We start from the raw sequence: 17038 nt of genomic DNA on the forward strand, positions 1-17038 counted from the left end.
GAATCCCTGCTTTAGACTCTTGATTGTGTGGCCTCTAGATGCGCCTTCCACAAAAGGCAGATACACAACCACTGACCTTTGGGCTAAAACTGCTTTAAACAGGAGGGCCATTTTGGAAGGACTGACTATAGTCTTTTACTTTACTAAGTTAAATACTCCCTACCAGACACACACCTGCGATCTTACAACAAATTTAATTGAGCAGATGCCCATGTGTACTGCTCCTTCCTCTGCAGCAGGGGTGGCTAACCTGGCGCCCTCCAAATGCCATTGGACTCCCAACTCCCTTTATCTCCAGCCAGGATGGCTAATGTCCAGATCTGATGGGATTTGTAGTCCAAGAACTTTGGGAGAGCCACAGGTCACCCACCACTGCTCTACAATCAAAAGGAAAAGAGCAACCATAGAGATATTGTGATATGCTGGGGGTGCTGAATGACCTTTCAATGCTAACTGTGCTTAAACGTATTTCATGTAATATATCCTGGGAGCTGGATGTAGTATGAGGCAGCCTTCACCAACTTGGTGCCCTCCAAATTTCTTGGATTACAATTCCCATCGACCCCAGTCAACTGGCTGCTGAAGGCGGTATGGGAATTCGCTAGAAATGTCAGAAATAGCGAAAATTCTACCCACTTTGGCGAATAAAGCCGGACAGCACAGTTGCAATACATTTCATTTTACGTTTTGACCTACCCAGGTTGCTTCCACACTAACCAAAAATAAAGTTGCTGCTCTTGCCTATAACAGCTCCCTTGAGCCATCTGGTTTTCTTAGCTTCTGCATCCATCCTATGAGATGCCATGAGAAGCACCTACCTGGGAAAACCCAGAGGGTTTAATTCTTGACCGAAACGGAGATGATTATGATGATGACCAGAAGAACTGCCAGGCCGGCGGATATGACGCAGCACTTGACCCTCCTGGCTCGTCGCTGAAACAGATAAAGGAAAGAAACCAGGATGAATACATTATCCTCGAGTGGTAGGACTGGCTGATCGCTATGGAGCATTGGGTGATGCCTTCTGAGTCAACTGCAACTGGGAGCTGATTTGCACATTCAGAGAAATGGAGAAAAGTAGGTGCATCATGAGTGAGGTACTTGGAAACCATGCATCTTGATATGCGTGCATTGGACATCCCCACCAGCTTTGGCCAGTGGCCCAGCTGCACCCTTATCTGGACAGGGGCAGCCTAACTACAGTGGTCCCCGCAAGATGAACGCCTCGCAAGACGGAAAACCCGCTAGACGAAAGGGTTTTCTGTTTTGGAGGTGCTTCGCAAAACGAATTTCCCTATGGGCTTGCTTCGCAAGACGAAAATGTATTGCGAGTTCCTGCGGGGTTTTTTCCCTCCCCCCCCTTTTCCTAAGCCCTAAACTGCTTATCAGCTGATCCGCTGATAAGCCGCTTATCAGCTGATCCGCTAAAAGCCGCTAAACCGCTAATAGCGCTAATCCGCTAAGCTGTCAATGGGCTTGCTTCGCAAGACGAAAAAACCGCTATACGAAGAGCCTCACAGAACGGATTAATTTCGTCTTGCAAGGCACCACTGTACTGCTGTCTTTGTTCTGGTAACCTCTAGGTTCAATTACTGCAACACGTTATGCGTAGGGCTGCCTACGCTACTGCAGAATTCAGTGGCCAGGTTGCTCACCGGGGCAAGATTTTTTGAACTTATTACACCAATCCTGGCCTGACTGCACTGGCTTCCAATTAAGTTTCCAGGCTGGTTTTGACCTATAAAGCCTTAAATGGACCAGGACCACAACACCCGAAGGACCACCTTTCTCCATATAAACCTGAGAACATCATCTGAAGCTCTTCATTGTGTGCTTCCTTCACAAGAGGTCCAGAGGGTAGCAACAGGCGAATGGGCCTTTTCTGTGGTGGCTCCCCATTTGTGGAATCCTCTCCCCAGGGAGATTTGCCTGGTGTCTTCATTATGTACCTTTAGGCATCAGGCAGAAATGTTCCTCTTTAACCAGGCCTTGGGCTGATTGACATACAATGACCTTTTAAAATGTGTTGTGCAAGGGGGTATTATTGGGTTGTCTTTGTTTTTGTTATGTATTTTGTGTTTTTTACATTGTGATTCTTTGTTGTGAACTGCTCCGAGATCCATGGGTAAAGTGCGGTATGTTTCCAAGCACAATTCAAAGTGTTGGTGCTGACCTTTAAAGCCCTAAATGGCCGGGTCCAGTATACCTGAAGGAGCGTCTCCACCCCCATGGTCTAGCCCGGACACTGAGGTCCAGCTCCGAGGGCCTTCTGGCGGTTGCCTCACTGCGAGAAGCGAAGTTACAGGGAACCAGGCAGAGGGCCTTCTCAGTAGTGGCACCCGCCCTGTGGAATGCCCTCCCAGAAGATGTCAAGGCAATAAACAGCTATCAGACTTTTAGAAGGCATCTGAAAGCAACCCTGTATCGGGGAAGTTTTAATGTCTAATATTTTACATTCTTATGTGCTGTAAGCCGCCCAGAGTGACTGGGGAAACCCAGCCAGATGGGTGGGGCATAATAATAATAATAATAATAATAATCCCATGTAACCACATCCCCTCCCAAATCTCTGAATGTGTGAAGTTGTCCTCAGCCCCCCACCCCCCAGGAATAGTTACTACCTTCCCTACAATCCCAGCAACAAGCAGCAGCAAAGCTTTGTGCAATCTGCTGTAATAAATGCTATTAATAGCCACAGCAACTTGCACCTACAGCTGTGCCCTGTGCTGCTCCTTGTGGGCTCTTGTGGGCTCTGGCTCTCTGGTAAACGCAGGGGAAAGGAATAAAGTCTTCAGAACGAGCCATTTCCCCTTTGTTTATTGTTGCCTGATCTTCCATGCTAACTGAACTTCCGCTCTCCTTTGATCAAATCTGTTGTTCGTGCAGTTCCCACGCATTTCTGTTAAAGGGGGCAAGACGTCCATGCTACTGAGAGAGAACCGGGCAAAGTGACCTTTTAAAAGATGTATGAATTATAATGCATTGCCCGAACCCAGCAACCTTTAAGGCAAAAACTTCCTTAAAATGTATTTGCTGTGAAACATCACTGCTTTCACAGTGCAGCCTGGAAAGGCCAATTGTATCATTAACGACTTTTTTTTTTTTGTCTGGTGGAGAGGAGTTATTTAAATTGTGACTGAGTTGCTATATGTGACATTAACATATGAGAGTGCTGGAGGTGAAATAGTTAAACAGGTTACCCAATCAGGACCCAGGGGGTGGAGTCAGGGGGACTATAAAACCAGCTCTGGGGGGAGTTCGTGAAGGAGTTCATTGGGAGTTGGGTGGTTGGTTGGAGTGGGAGTGAATTGGGATAGAGTTTGTGGGTAGGTTGAGTTAGTGTAGCGAAATAAGCTGAGTCAGGAATAGTTAGGGGCTACGAAGACAAGTAAATAGCTGAGAGGTGGTTTAGTGAGTGAGAGCAGGTAGCGGAAGTTATAGGTCTGGATAGGCACCCCATGAATGTAATTGACTGATACTGTTTATGAAACCACACACTTGTTAAACTGCAATAAATAAACAGAAGTTTATATCCCAATTTAAACCAGACTGGACTCAGTATTATACCAGGTAGGGCCTGGGTTGTGGCAGCAAGAAATCAAGTGGTGGCACAGGGATCAATAGACGGTGAAACGTCTGGGGACCCTCTGTGATCGCCACACTATGGTCCTTAACAGGATGTTCAAGAAGATCCAGGGTCTCCCTGTGTGGGACCACTTCTTACAGCTAATCACTTCTTCTCCTTCCTGGTTTTGTCACATGGGTGATTCCAGCCATTTGGGCATCTTGCAAGGACAAATATGGCATCATGACACGGGTTAGCCAATCTGACCTGAGCATGGGAATTAATCACTGGGGGGGGGGCAAATCAAGGCAGTTTAGAGAGAGATATGGTTTAATGAACAATGCTGGCCAGTCAAGGAACATGAAGTGGATGAAATTGCTGCTAAATTATACAGATAATTAAATGAGTTGTCTTCATTCACTCTATAATTTGGTCAAGTTAGACCCACCCCCCTTTCCCCACACATTGCATGACAATGGCTCAGATAAATGTTTCCTGTGTTCTTATCTCATTTTATCATCAACAATCCAATAGACACAATAGGTTGTGAGATCATGACCCAACCAAGAAGGGATTTAAGGATGAGAACCTAAATCATGAGGCTTATAGAAATGTGAGTCCATGGTGCTACAATCACTTCCCTGCGCATCCTAAGCTATCAAGGATATTCCAGCACATGTGAAATGATAATTATTTTATTTATTTAAAATATTTGCACATGCTTTAAGCTTAAACATGGAAAGGAAACTAGGTATGCTGCTGATTGGACTAAAGATTGGTTTAATCCTGCAATTCAACTTCCAATGGAAGCCACACAATAGCTATGTCAGAAGGGAAGGGACCACAAAAGTTATCTAGTCCAACCCCCCAGCTATGCAGGAATTTTCTGCCCAGTGAGGGGCTTGAACCCACAATCCTGAGATGAAGAGTCTCATGCTCTACTGAGGTATTGTAAAATAATATCTTGGCTGTTTCATCCTCCAGCCAATGACAAACCTAGACAGCACCTTAAAAAGCAGAGACATCACCTTGCTGACAAAGGTTCCTATAGTTAAAGCTATGGTTTTCCCAGTAGTGATGTATGGAAGTGAGAGCTGGACCATAAAGAAGGCTGATCGCCGAAGAATGGATGCTTTTGAATTCTGGTGCTGCAGGAGACTCTTGAGAGTCCCATGGACTGCAAGAAGATCCAACCTATCCATTCTGAAGGAAATCAGCCCTGAGTGCTCACTGGAAGGACAGACCCTGAAGCTGAGACTCCAATACTTTGGCCACCTCATGAGAAGAGAAGACTCCCTGGAAAAGACCCTGATGTTGGGAAAGATGGAGGGCGCAAGGAGAAGGGGACGACAGGGGAAGAGATGGTTGGACAGTGTTCTCGAAGCTACCAGCATGAGTTTGACCAAACTGCGGGAGGCAGTGGAAGACAGGAGTGCCTGGCGTGCTCTGGTTCATGGGGTCACGGAGAGTCGGACACGACTAAACAACTAAATAACAACATCAACAGCTAGCGCCTCACCATCTCTCGTCCAACCAGAGTCCTCAAAAACACTTACTCAACCCAATTTTTCTACTGTTCATGCAGGGCCCTCCTTGTACCTTATCTGGAGTTGTTTGTCACCCTCATTTGGCTTTTAGGTTTTTCCTTAACTGGTTCTTACCAGTTTTGTGGTCAAGCTGCATAGTTAGACTGCCACACAGATAACAGGTTTTACAGAGTTTCTACCTCATAGCAGAGTGATTAGAATTCAGCAGATGCTGCCTAACCCTAAACCGATGATATTTTGCAGATAACAAACTGATCAAGAGCCTGGTAAATAATACAAGGGGCAATAAAACAGAGAAGCTTGTCTTTCTTAGGTCAGGAGACAAACTCCTTCGAAACCAATTTTCCTACCAATTCCTCCAGCTGTCAAATGTCTTCCTCACTGACAACTAACTCCCAACTCCCAAACTCAAACTTCCAGCCAATCAGAGCCAGCTGTCAGCTGGATCAATATCAAAATTAACCCTTTGAGACACACCCTAAGCCAGCCTTTCTCAACCTGTGGGTCCCCAGATGTTGTTGAACTACAACTCCCATCACCCCTAGCTAGCAAGGCCAGAGCTCAGGGATGATGGGAGTTGTAGTCCAACAACATCTGGGGACCCACAGGTTGAGAACCGATGCCCTAAGTGATCCGAATCCCCCACTCCAGTGCAAAGTAACATGGACACATTAATGCCCCCAAGGGGCTAATGGTTGGTTGTGAAATGCAAGACTTGCCAGATTGTTCCTACCATTTAACTTCCTAGATTATCTAGGCCTCGGGGTGATCTCAGGATACAGGCAATTAACTTCAAGTAAACTACTTGAAGAGGAAAACTTTTCCTCCTTCATCTGAACAAGACACTTCGCTTATCCACTTACGTGAAGGGGGGAAAGAAATTGAGGACAGACCAACCCAAAGTGATTACCAAAATAAGCGGATTACAGCTAAAGAGAAGTTCTAATGACATAAAGAAGCCAGCGCTAAATGATGATCTTTTTCTTTTTCAAGTTTAAGTACAAGGGATATGACAACCCGACGGAATGCATGTGATACATAACATAAGATTTCTCACGTGGAATCCAGATTTATATATAAGTAGCTGTCAGGACTGCTAGAAGAGAGAGAGATAGGGGAAGGTGTCGCCTCTGAGCGGGACACCAAAATCCTGGCTCTGTGGCCAGTTTTATAATCTGTAGAAACAAGTTGTTGTGTTTGAGGGATGGGAGGCAGGAGCAGAGGAACATCTGCACTGTGATACTGGCTCCCCAAACTAACTAAAGCCTAAGTTTTACTTTCCAGATGGGACTGAGTAATAAATCAGAGGTGGCATATGCACCCACTTCTCTTGTTTCTTCATCTGCTTTCTGCTAGCTGGAGTTTCTTCCTTGTGGCAAACTTTCACTCGATCCACAACCTCAGTGTGGAGCTTGAGGTGTCACACAAAATAGCAGCTGCAGGTCAAGAAGAATTTGTTTTTCTATTACCTTGTTCTCAACCTCCCATTCTTCCTCCAGGAGGGAGCGCAGAGTAGCTAACTCCCTGGAGCCTGGCGGGAGTTGAGATCCCGGCGTCGTCTGAAGGGCCACAGGTTCCCTACTCCTGCCTTTTACTTCCATTTAGTGGGCGTGATCGTGGGCAGAAGCCTCTCCTCAAAAGCCAGCTCAGTCGGGCTTTCTCCCAAGGAATGGTGTGTAGAATTATTAATCTGTATATGATGGAAGCTGCCCAGAGTGGGTGGGGCAACCCAGATGGGCAGGGCACAAAGAATAAATGTATTATTGTTGTTACTATTAAGGCTCTGAAGATCATTGAGCGCTAACTTATTACATACTTCAGGATCCTCTGCAATTTTCTTGTTGGGAGCTGACCAGAGTGACTGGGGAAACCCAGACAGATGGACGGGGTATAAATAATAATAAAAATTTATTAATGGCACAACATAATGGTAACTAGGATGTAACAGTGCATACAACATAGAAGGGGAAACACGGATGCTGGTTCAAAGATATTCTCCTAAATGCTCCTGGAAGACAACCGAACATTATTAGAGAGAAAGTTCCAGAATCACCTCAGGACTGCAATACTTCAAGGATGCGGGTGGCGCTGTGGTCTAAACCACTGAGGCTCTTGGGTTTGCTGATTGGAAGGTTGGTGGATTGAATCCCCGTGACCGAGTGAGCTCCCACTGCTCTGTCCCAGCTCCTGCCAACCTAGCAGTTCGAAAGCACGCCAGAGCAAGTAGATAAAAAGCTACCACTGTGGTGGGAAGGTAATCGACGTTTCTGTGCACTCTGATTTCTGTCACAGTGTTCCATTGCACCAGAAGCGTTTTAGTCATGCTGGCCACATGACCCAGAAAACTGTCTGCGGACAAATGCCAGCTCCCTTGGCCTGAATGTGAGATGAGCGTCACAACCCCATCGTCGTCTTTGACTAGACTTAACAATCCAGGGGTCCTTTACCTTTTACCTTTTACTTCAAGGACCACCTCTCCCCATACGAACCAACCTGGACCCTGCGATCATCACCCGAGTCCCTTACTTTGTGTGCCTCCTCCAAAAGAGCTCCAGAGGGTGGCAACATGAAAATGGGCCTTTTCTGCAGGGCTCTCCATTTGTGGAATGTTCTCTGCCGGGCGGTTCACCTGGTGCTTCAATTTTAAAAAGGTAAAGGGACCCCTGACCATTTGGTCCAGTTGTAGCCGACTCTGGGGTTGTGGCGCTCATCTCGCTTTATTGGCCGAGGGAGCTGTGGCCAGCATGACTAAGCCACTTCTGGCGAACCAGAGCAGCGCAGGGAAAGGCCGTTTACCTCCCCGCCAGAGTGGTACCTATTTATCTACTTGCACTTTGATGTGCTTTCAAGCTGCTAGGTTGGCAGGAGCAACGACCGAGCAACGGGAGCTCACGGGGATTCGAACCACCGACTTTCTGATAGGCTAGTCCTAGGCTCTGAAGTTTAACCCACAGTGCCACCTGTGTCCCGGGTGTACGCTGCACAATGGCTCCCTCGGCGAGATGAGCGCTGCAACCCCAGAGTCAGCCTCAACTGGACCTAATGGTCAGGGGTCCCTTTACCTTTACCTTACCACTATAAATGCCCTGTTTTGTCTCATCACTCACCCAGCAGAGGCTAAATAACAAGTAGGGCATCTCCAACAGATGGGTAGAGCAATACTCAAATAGTATGGGAAACAGCCTTATTAGAAAAACTAACCAACAAACAGAAACTGACACGGGGGCAAACAGAAGAAGATGCCTTCACCCCGATATGGTTACCCTTCACAGCATACAAATCAATCTGGCTAACTTGATCCAAAAACACCCACACATCCCACTTGCACACGGAAACAACATTCACCACAGCCAGTCACAAGCAACCAACCACACCCTAGGCCAACTCCAACCTCTCTCACCACCAAAGGAACACAAGAGTATAGTAAAGAGAACCCACACAAGTGACGCTGACACAAAACCCCACACATACACTAAGTCAGGCATCCCCAAACTTGGCCTTCCAGATGTTTTGGGACTCCCACTCCCATCATCCCTGACAACTGGTCCTGTTAGTTAGGGATGATGGGAGTTGTAGTCCCAAAACATCTGGAGGGCCGAGTTTGCCTATGCCTGCACTAATGTCTCAACAAATGAAAGTGATCTGTAGAAAATGTAACTTGAAAAAAGAGACACTGCCCATACTTTTGTAAACCAAGAAATCTTTAATAAAAATATATTTCTTAAAAAAAAGAAAAAAGAATATGCTATCATAGGTACTTGGGTCCAAAGCTCAATGATCCAATCAATTTACAATTAGGAATGGCACAAACAACTACTTTCCTGTTCCCAAAGCAAAACTGAATATTTGCTTTTGTGTACAAACGGCCTTAAACAAGACACAGATTTGTGGATAGTTTTTATGGGTCCAGCTGGTCTGGGCAGTAGCAACTCAATACACAAGATGGCAGGCAATTGAAGCCCTCTGAACAATGACGATTCAGAACGTTCTTATAACTGGGATCAATGGATTCTGCACCCTTTTCCAAAATGGAGAAACACGTGTGAAATAACCCATTCTGTTCTTTTTTTAAAAAATGGAAACCTATAAGGCAGGGATGGAGAACCCGGTGCCTTTCAGATGTTACTGGATTCAACACCCATCATCCCTGACTGGCGGCTGTACTGCTTGGGACTAATGGGAGCTGGTGTCCAAAAACATCTGCTGTAAGAAAGGACAGCAGCCAGCCAGATAGATGCCCATGAGCAGAACCTGACGGCAGTACTTGAGCTGGCATTAATATCTCACTGAACGAGCTCCAATGCTTCATTCATGGTGAAATGAATGTAAATCCTAGGCACCATTTATCCTCCTAAAGCACAAGCTTTTCTACCCAGCCCAGTCTTGCTGTTTTTCTCTATAGCTGGGCAAAGAAGATTGCAGGCTCCCTATGGGTCTCAAAGCAAAGGAGATCTGAGCGATGCTAAACAACGTCTAATCCAGGTAAACAGTCACTATCCACGGCCATCTCCGGCATGCATCAAATTAGGCTAAACAAATTTGTCCTGTAGTTTTAGGGTTGTTTGAAATGAATGTTGAACAAATGCAAGTTTGCCTGGTTTGTATGCTGTTATACATATTTCTATTTAATTGGCGACCGAGCATGTTTCTCCATCCCGTTCTTGTACCAGTTTGGAGAGATGCTTTTGGAGCTCTTCACAACCTCTTTTTGTTTTAACCTTTCAGTCACAAAACTTGAGTTTACCAGACATTAAAAAGAAACTATTGCTGTTTCAATCTTGTTGTTGTTTACTCGTTTAGTCGTGTCCGACTCTTCGTGATCCCATGGACCAGAGCACGCCAGGCACTCCTGCCTTCCACTGCCAATTTCAGTTTGGTCAAACTCATGTTGGTAGCTTCGAGAACACTGTCCAACCATCTCATCCTCTGTTGTCCCCTTCTCCTTGTGCCCTCCATCTTTCCCAACATCAGGGTCTTTTCCAGGGAGTCTTCTCTTCTCATGAGGTGGCCAAAGTATTGGAGCCTCAGCTTCAGGATCTGTCCTTCCAGTGAGCACTCAGGGCTGATTTCCTTAAGAATGGAACAGGTTTGATCTTCTTGCAGTCCATGGGACTCTCAAGAGTCTCCTGCAGCACCAGAATTCAAAAGCATCAATTCTTTGGCGATCAGCCTTCTTTATGGTCCAGCTCTCACTTCCATACATCACTACTGGGAAAACCATATCCGGCAAATACCTATTATGATTTATACTTTGTACAGCCAAAATAGCAGTGTTTCCTCCCCTTCTCATCCTCCTTCCCCTCTTTCCAGCCCGACAACAGTGGCCCAAAAGCCATGTCTTTCTCCAAGCTCCTCTTCTGAATGTTGCTGTGTTGTAAATATCACTGCTGTGTTTCTTTCCAACTATAAAACCAGAACGATCCTACTTTGTGATAGCATGGGCATCAAGAATTGATTGTGCCCTTTCATGATGGGTCTTGGCCTTCCTTTTTAGCACTGTATCCCAAACACTCCACCCTCCAATTTCCTACGTCCATGTGCATGACACAAAATTGGGGAGAGACATTTTCTGCAATTTTCCGAGGGGGGGGCGGGGAGGATGTTTGGAGGGCAGACAGCTTTACCTATAAAGAAGCAGCAGATATTTCCTTTCTTTGTTTTATTTTTAATTTATATAATGGAAAAAATATGAGAGAAAGAAAAGATTTAAAGAGCAGCCAAAGGAGATGTAAAAAAATCTGGGAAATGATATACAATGAGCTGAAGAAAATGTTCCAATTAACATTGGTAAAAAAAACCTGAAGCATTTTTGTTGGGGATTGTAGGAAAAGACCTGCCAAGGAAATTCAGAAATATAATTATGTAAGTGACAACGGCAGCAAGAGTCTTAATAGCACAAGGATGGAAGAATGAGGAAATCCCAGCCAAGGAACTGTGGCAAGAGAAACTGATGGACTACGCGGAACTGGCGAAACTGACACACAAACTATGTGATAAGGACAACTATGACTTTAAAGAAGAATGGGAACCTTTCACAAAGTACTTAAAGAAACAACAAAATGAACAGGACTCCTTGGCAGGTTTTGAATAAACATACACAATTTTTGTATTGGTAACATATTGATAGATTAATTAAGGATCTTTACAACTTTATAATATGCAGAGAATAACATGTACTGAGAAACCAGGGTGGGAGGGGGGTTTCTTTTTGGGGGAGGAGGGAGGGAAAAATGGGGGGGGGGATGAGGATGATGGATTTTTCATAAATTGTTATGTTGAAATTCCTAATATATATATTTTAAAAAAAATAAAAAAATAAAATAAAGAGCAGCCAAAGGGACAGAATTTGTGTGGTATGTTCCAAACTCAGTTTAACCCTTCGTGTCCTCAGATAAACACCTGAATCCAGATTGTGGTTCTCTTTTTATCCTGGAGATGGCAAAAAGATACAGGGAAGTAGCAGAATCACAAGGCAAGCTTAAGTATTTCCCTCTGGACTCTTCCAGAGAAGTCCTTTTAAAATGCTATTTCACTTCTTGAGAGAAGAAGAAAGTCAGATGTTACCGACTTTCCCAACAGAAAGTTAATGTTTTTGTTTCAGAAGCAGTGCTAAAGCAAACGCCAAAGGTGGAGACGTGGGGACGTTCCCAGCACAGGCCCCCGCCCCTCGCTGCCTGCAAATTAATTAAACAATTCTATTAGCTGGGCTTTCACTTCTGACACTCAGCAGCTGACATTAATTGGGCTACAATCAAGATAGTAATTCAGGTTAATTGGAGTCCCACTGTCAGCAGCGATCAGCTTGCTTGAATGTGCTCCTGTCATTTAAGAATAATGAATCATGGATGGCTTGATTGGAAGGCATGGCAAGGCTGGTGGATGGCTGAAGGCCTTCTGCATATGAAAGCTGGCATCATTCCTGGCTTTTCAAAGGCGGGGATCCTTCATATAGTGTTTGGGATCCAAGAATGTCACACCGAGTGTGTCGAAATGGAATAATTGGATGGCTCTTTTCCACACCCTCGTATGCCAGAGACAGAAAGTGAATCCAGATTTCTTGGGGCAATTGCACACAGAGAGGTTATATAGTGCAATCCGCGGCGTTTGGGCACAGAGTTGTTCCTTGGCAGAAGGAACGACTTGCCGAAAATGGCAGGAGACCTGTAAAATTGCATAGCATCATGGGTTTCAGTCAAGGTCACTGACAGGCTCAGCCATGAAAAGAGGGGCAGAAGCAAAACGTTTAATGGGAAGGTCCCTCCATGCAGATGGGTTGATTCTAGAGGTTCATAAAGCTATGATAAATCGCTTTAAACTAAAATAAGATTATTTACATGCCAAGAAAAATCCCTACAGAGATTTCACCCCAGCAAAGACCTCCCTCCCCCAATGCAGCTCAAATTTTACTTTACAATAAATGTGGCAGCGACAAACACGGACCTTTTTTTTTTTCCGTGGCGGCATTCTGTTTTCATGTATTTTATTCCTGATTTGTCTGGTGTTTCATTGCATGCTGTTCTGTTTTGAACAAAGTGTGTTTCTAATCATTTGTTGCAAGCTCCCTTGGGAGCTGATGTTGGTGGAAAGGCTGGAAGTAACTGTCTGAGGCAGAGCGGAGTCAAATACAGTCTTTTTGCTGAGAAAATTTCTGAGATTTTTCTTTTTCTCAGAGACACCTTCCTTGCTAAACAAACAAACAAACAAATAAACAAACAAAGTCCACTTCAAAAAACATCCCAGTGGTTTTTAGTTTATATTTTTGTGGCAGTTGCCACCCCCCCCCATGGGACTCTCAAGAGACTCCTCCAGCACTATAATTCAAAAGCATCAATTCTTTAGTGATCAGCCTTCTTTATGGTCCAGCTCTCACTTCCATACATCACTACTAGGAAAACCATAGCTTTAACTATGCAGACCTTTGTCGGCAAGGTGATGTCTCTACTTTTTAAGATGCTGTCTAGGTTTGTCATTGCTTTTCTCCCAAGAAACAGGTGTCTTTTAATTTTGTGGCTGCTGTCACCATCTGCAGTGATCATGGAGGCCAAGAAAGTAAAATCTCTCACTGCCTCCATTTCTTCCCCTTCTATTTGCCAGGAGGTGATGGGACCTGTGGCCATGATCTTGATTTTTTTGATGTTGAGCTTCAGACCATATTTTGCGCTCTCCTCTTTCACCCTCATTAAAAGGTTCTTTAATTCCTCCTCACTTTCTGCCATCAAAATTGTGTCATCTGCATATCTGAGGCTGTTGATATTTCTTCCGGCAATCTTAACTCTGGCTTGGGATTCATCCAGTCCAGCCTTTCACATGATAAATTCTGTATATGTTAAATAAGCAGGGAGACAATATACAGCCTTGTCATACTCTTTTCCCAAATTTGAACCAATCAGTTGTTCCATATCCAGTTCTAACTGTAGCTTCTTGTCCCACATAGAGATTTCTCAGGAGACAGATGAGGTGATCAGGCACTCCCATTTCTTTAAGAACTTGCCATAGTTTGCTGTGGTTGACACAGTCAAACGCTTCTGCATAGTCAATGAAGCAGAAGTAGATGTCTTTCTGGAACTCTCTAGCTTTCTCCATAATCCAGCGCATGTTTGCAATTTGGTCTCTGGTTCCTCTGCCCCTTCCAAATCCAGCTTGCACTTCTGGGAGTTCTTGGTCCACATACTGCTTAAGCATGCCTTGTAGAATTTTAAGCATAACCTTGCTAGCATGTGAAATGAGAGCAATTGTGTGGTAGTTGAAGCATTCTTTGGCACTGCCCTTCTTTGGGTTTGGGATGTACACTGATCTTTTCCAATCCTCTGGCCACTGCTGAGTTTTCCATATATATATATATATATATATATATATATATATATGTGTGTGTGTGTGTGTGTGTGTGTGTGTGTATATATTTAAAGAAGGTAAATAAATGAGCAAGTTAGGTTAAATGGATATGCAGAAGATAGTAAATATAAATTTAAGGAACCGCAGAAAGAGGGGAAAGGCAGACAAGTTTTAAAATGTCAACAAGTGAAATGTATATATCTGAAAAGGAGAGAGAGAGAGAGAGAGAGAGAGAGAGAGAGAGAGATTTATTTTGGTACAGCTTCTCAAAGCCTAGGGCTCTGTTTCCTCCAAGCCCAGACTCTGCAGCTTACTGTTAAAACTGTGGAACATGCTCTTACAGGAGGAAGTGACAGCCACCAACTTTGGTGGCTGTAAAAGAGGATTAGATGAATTCATGGAGGAGAGGGCTACTAGATGCTCTGGTCCTGCTTGTGATTTTCCCAGAGGCATCTGGTTGGCCACTGTGAGAACAAGAGGCTGGACTAGGTAGGTCATTGGGCTGATTTCCCTACAAGTTCTGACTGACATCTGGAAACAAATGGTTTTGTCCCTAAGTAAAACAACAACAACAACAACAACAACAACAACAACAACAACAACAACAACACTGCTTTCTTTGGTATTCTGAGGAAAACATGACCGGCGAAATTAATGACTACATGTCCCTTCTCTGGCCACGGCAGTGGGAGGTTGAACGGGAAAGTCACGGCACAATACTCTTGACGCTGGGCTGGCTCAGCCTGAAAAGTATCTGGGGAGAAGTGTTCTGCCACCAGCAAAGGCTGACACTTTCTGAAGATGAAATGGGCTGGAGACGTGAGATGGCTGTGTTGGGAGATGAAACCTCTCGCCACTTTCTGGCATCCCTGTGATGCTGAAGCATCTGTCCTTTCCTGCTCCAAGCAATTTGGAGTTTATGTGACTAGCACAAAGGGCTGCCATCCTCACAGCTCTGCTCCACTTCCTATTGCCAGTGCCATGGCAGGGCATCCAGTCAGTGTGAACAGTCTGGGCAGGGATCCATAGATCATGGCCCTCTCGCCTTGCCAGCTTGCATTTTTCTCCGGGAGTATAGAGACTCTTTCAGTTATTTCTTAGCTCAGGAAAATGACCTAGATGTCTGGCTCATGAGACCTGGGTTTTGTTGTTGTTGTTGTTGAAATTTTGGCTGGTTTTTGCACATCATCATATTGCATGATATACTTGTTGGTGTTGCATATTATAATAACCCTATATGATTCAATTAATTCTAATCCCATGGAACATCAGAAAATGTTGCACTTTTGGGGGACTCTGCTCAGGATTCAAGAGTAGGATATATTGTGCTAGAGCTGCCAGCTGATTTCGCCTCTTGTTAGGCTGATGGCTGGCTAACTGACTAGGATGACTGTGTGATGTTTCATCATAGGAGATGATGGTAAGAGAGAAGGCAGCATTCAAAAAACTGATCCCACCAGTGCAAGGATTTACGCTTGCACAACAAAACGTTCCCTTCTCCTCCCTCCATGCACCACTTAAATCTGTTCTTGGGGTTCCCCCAACCCTCCAGAGCAGATTTTTGCAGGATGCAGCTCACACAGGCAGGCAAGAAGAGAGGGAAAATGTACCGTTGTGCAAGCGTAAGTCCTTGTGCTGGTGGGACACGTTAGTTGGATTCCCCTCATGGTCTCCTGATGGTTTGGAATGAGACACCCACCAGAGATTGGGGGACATGCCACATGAACGTTAGAGAAGGTGACAATAAATTAGCCTCAAAAAGGCCAGCTCTTCATAGGCACCCAAAGCAGGAATCACTTTGTGAGTTAAAGGAAACATTGATCCCATAGGAAAGCTGCCTTATAGTGAATCAGACCAATTTGTTGTTGTTGTTTAGTCCTTTAGTCGTGTCCGACTCTTCGTGACCGCATAGACCAGAGCACGCCAGACACTCCTGTCTTCCACTGCCTCCTGCAGTTTGGTCAAACTCATGTTCATAGCTTTGAGAACACGGCCCAACCATCTCGTCCTCTGTTGTCCCCTTCTCCTTGTGCACTCCATCTTTCCCAACACCAGGGTCTTTTCCAGGGAGTCTTCTCTTCTCATGAGGTGGCCAAAGTATTGGAGCCTCAGCTTCACGATCTGTCCTTCCAGTGAGCACTCAGGGCTGATTTCCTTCAGAATGGATAGGTTTGATCTTCTTGCAGTCCATGGGACTCTCAAGAGTCTCCTGCAGCACCAGAATTCAAAAGCATCAATTCTTTGGCGATCAGCCTTCTTTATGGTCCAGCTCTCACTTCCATACATCACTACTGGGAAAACCATAGCTTTAACTATATGGACCTTTGTTGGCAAGGTGATGTCTCTGCTTTTTAAGATGCTTTCTAGGTTTGTCATTGCTTTTCTCCCAAGTAGCAGGCATCTTTTAATTAAGTGACTGCAGTGATCATGGAGCCCAAGAAAGTAAAACTCTGCCTCCATTTCTTGCCCTTCTATTTGCCAGGAGGTGATGGGACGAGTGGCCATGGTCTTAGTTTATCTATGCTGATTGATAGCAGCTTCCTAAAAATTCAGGCAGGAAATCCTGGGACGAGATGCTAGGAACTGACCATGGGACTTTCTGGAAGTGCAATGGATTCTCTGTCCCTGAGCTAACAACAGGTTAAATAAATCTACAGCATGCAGTCCTTACTTTTGGAATCCTATCCCAAATGCCAGGCAAGGAAAGGGAACCACGTGTACTAAGACAAATGGCTGTGTTCAGAAGGAAGGAATGGAGAACGAAACAGAGAGAGACAAAGCAAACCTCCCTACTGCCATGGATGTTGTATTTTATCTGGCTAAAAGCCTCATTATTTCTGAATGGATTTATCAAAAACAGATTTTCTATGTAAATATATTCACAAAATATGGCACTTAAGAGCCATCTATTTGTATATGTTTGGACTGCATTTCAGAACAATTATTCAGGAGGAAAAAACAACTATAGCCAATTTAGAAAGATGTGCCCAGATCGTGTTTATTCCATAGTGCTCCTGTCTCTCGTGGCACTATGCTGTTATTTTCTTAGGCTGTTGACAAAATGCTACAATATTTTTATTTTATTTTTTACAAA

General features: G+C 44.7%; 1 protein-coding gene across 1 annotated transcript in view; it reads right to left on the reverse strand.

Moving 5' to 3' along the window:
* TSNARE1 (t-SNARE domain containing 1) overlaps positions 1 to 17038 on the reverse strand; it is a 394489-nt gene that overhangs the window by 10758 nt on the left and 366693 nt on the right. The window contains exon 11 of the mRNA XM_079984518.1: positions 819 to 933. Within this exon, the coding sequence (XP_079840644.1) occupies positions 838 to 933 (96 nt within the window). The 3' untranslated portion in view covers positions 819 to 837. The remainder of the gene's footprint in view (positions 1 to 818; positions 934 to 17038) is intronic.

Source organism: Podarcis cretensis (genome assembly GCF_951804945.1).
Source record: "Podarcis cretensis genome assembly, chromosome: 7".
Classification (NCBI taxonomy): Eukaryota; Metazoa; Chordata; class Lepidosauria; order Squamata; family Lacertidae; genus Podarcis; species Podarcis cretensis.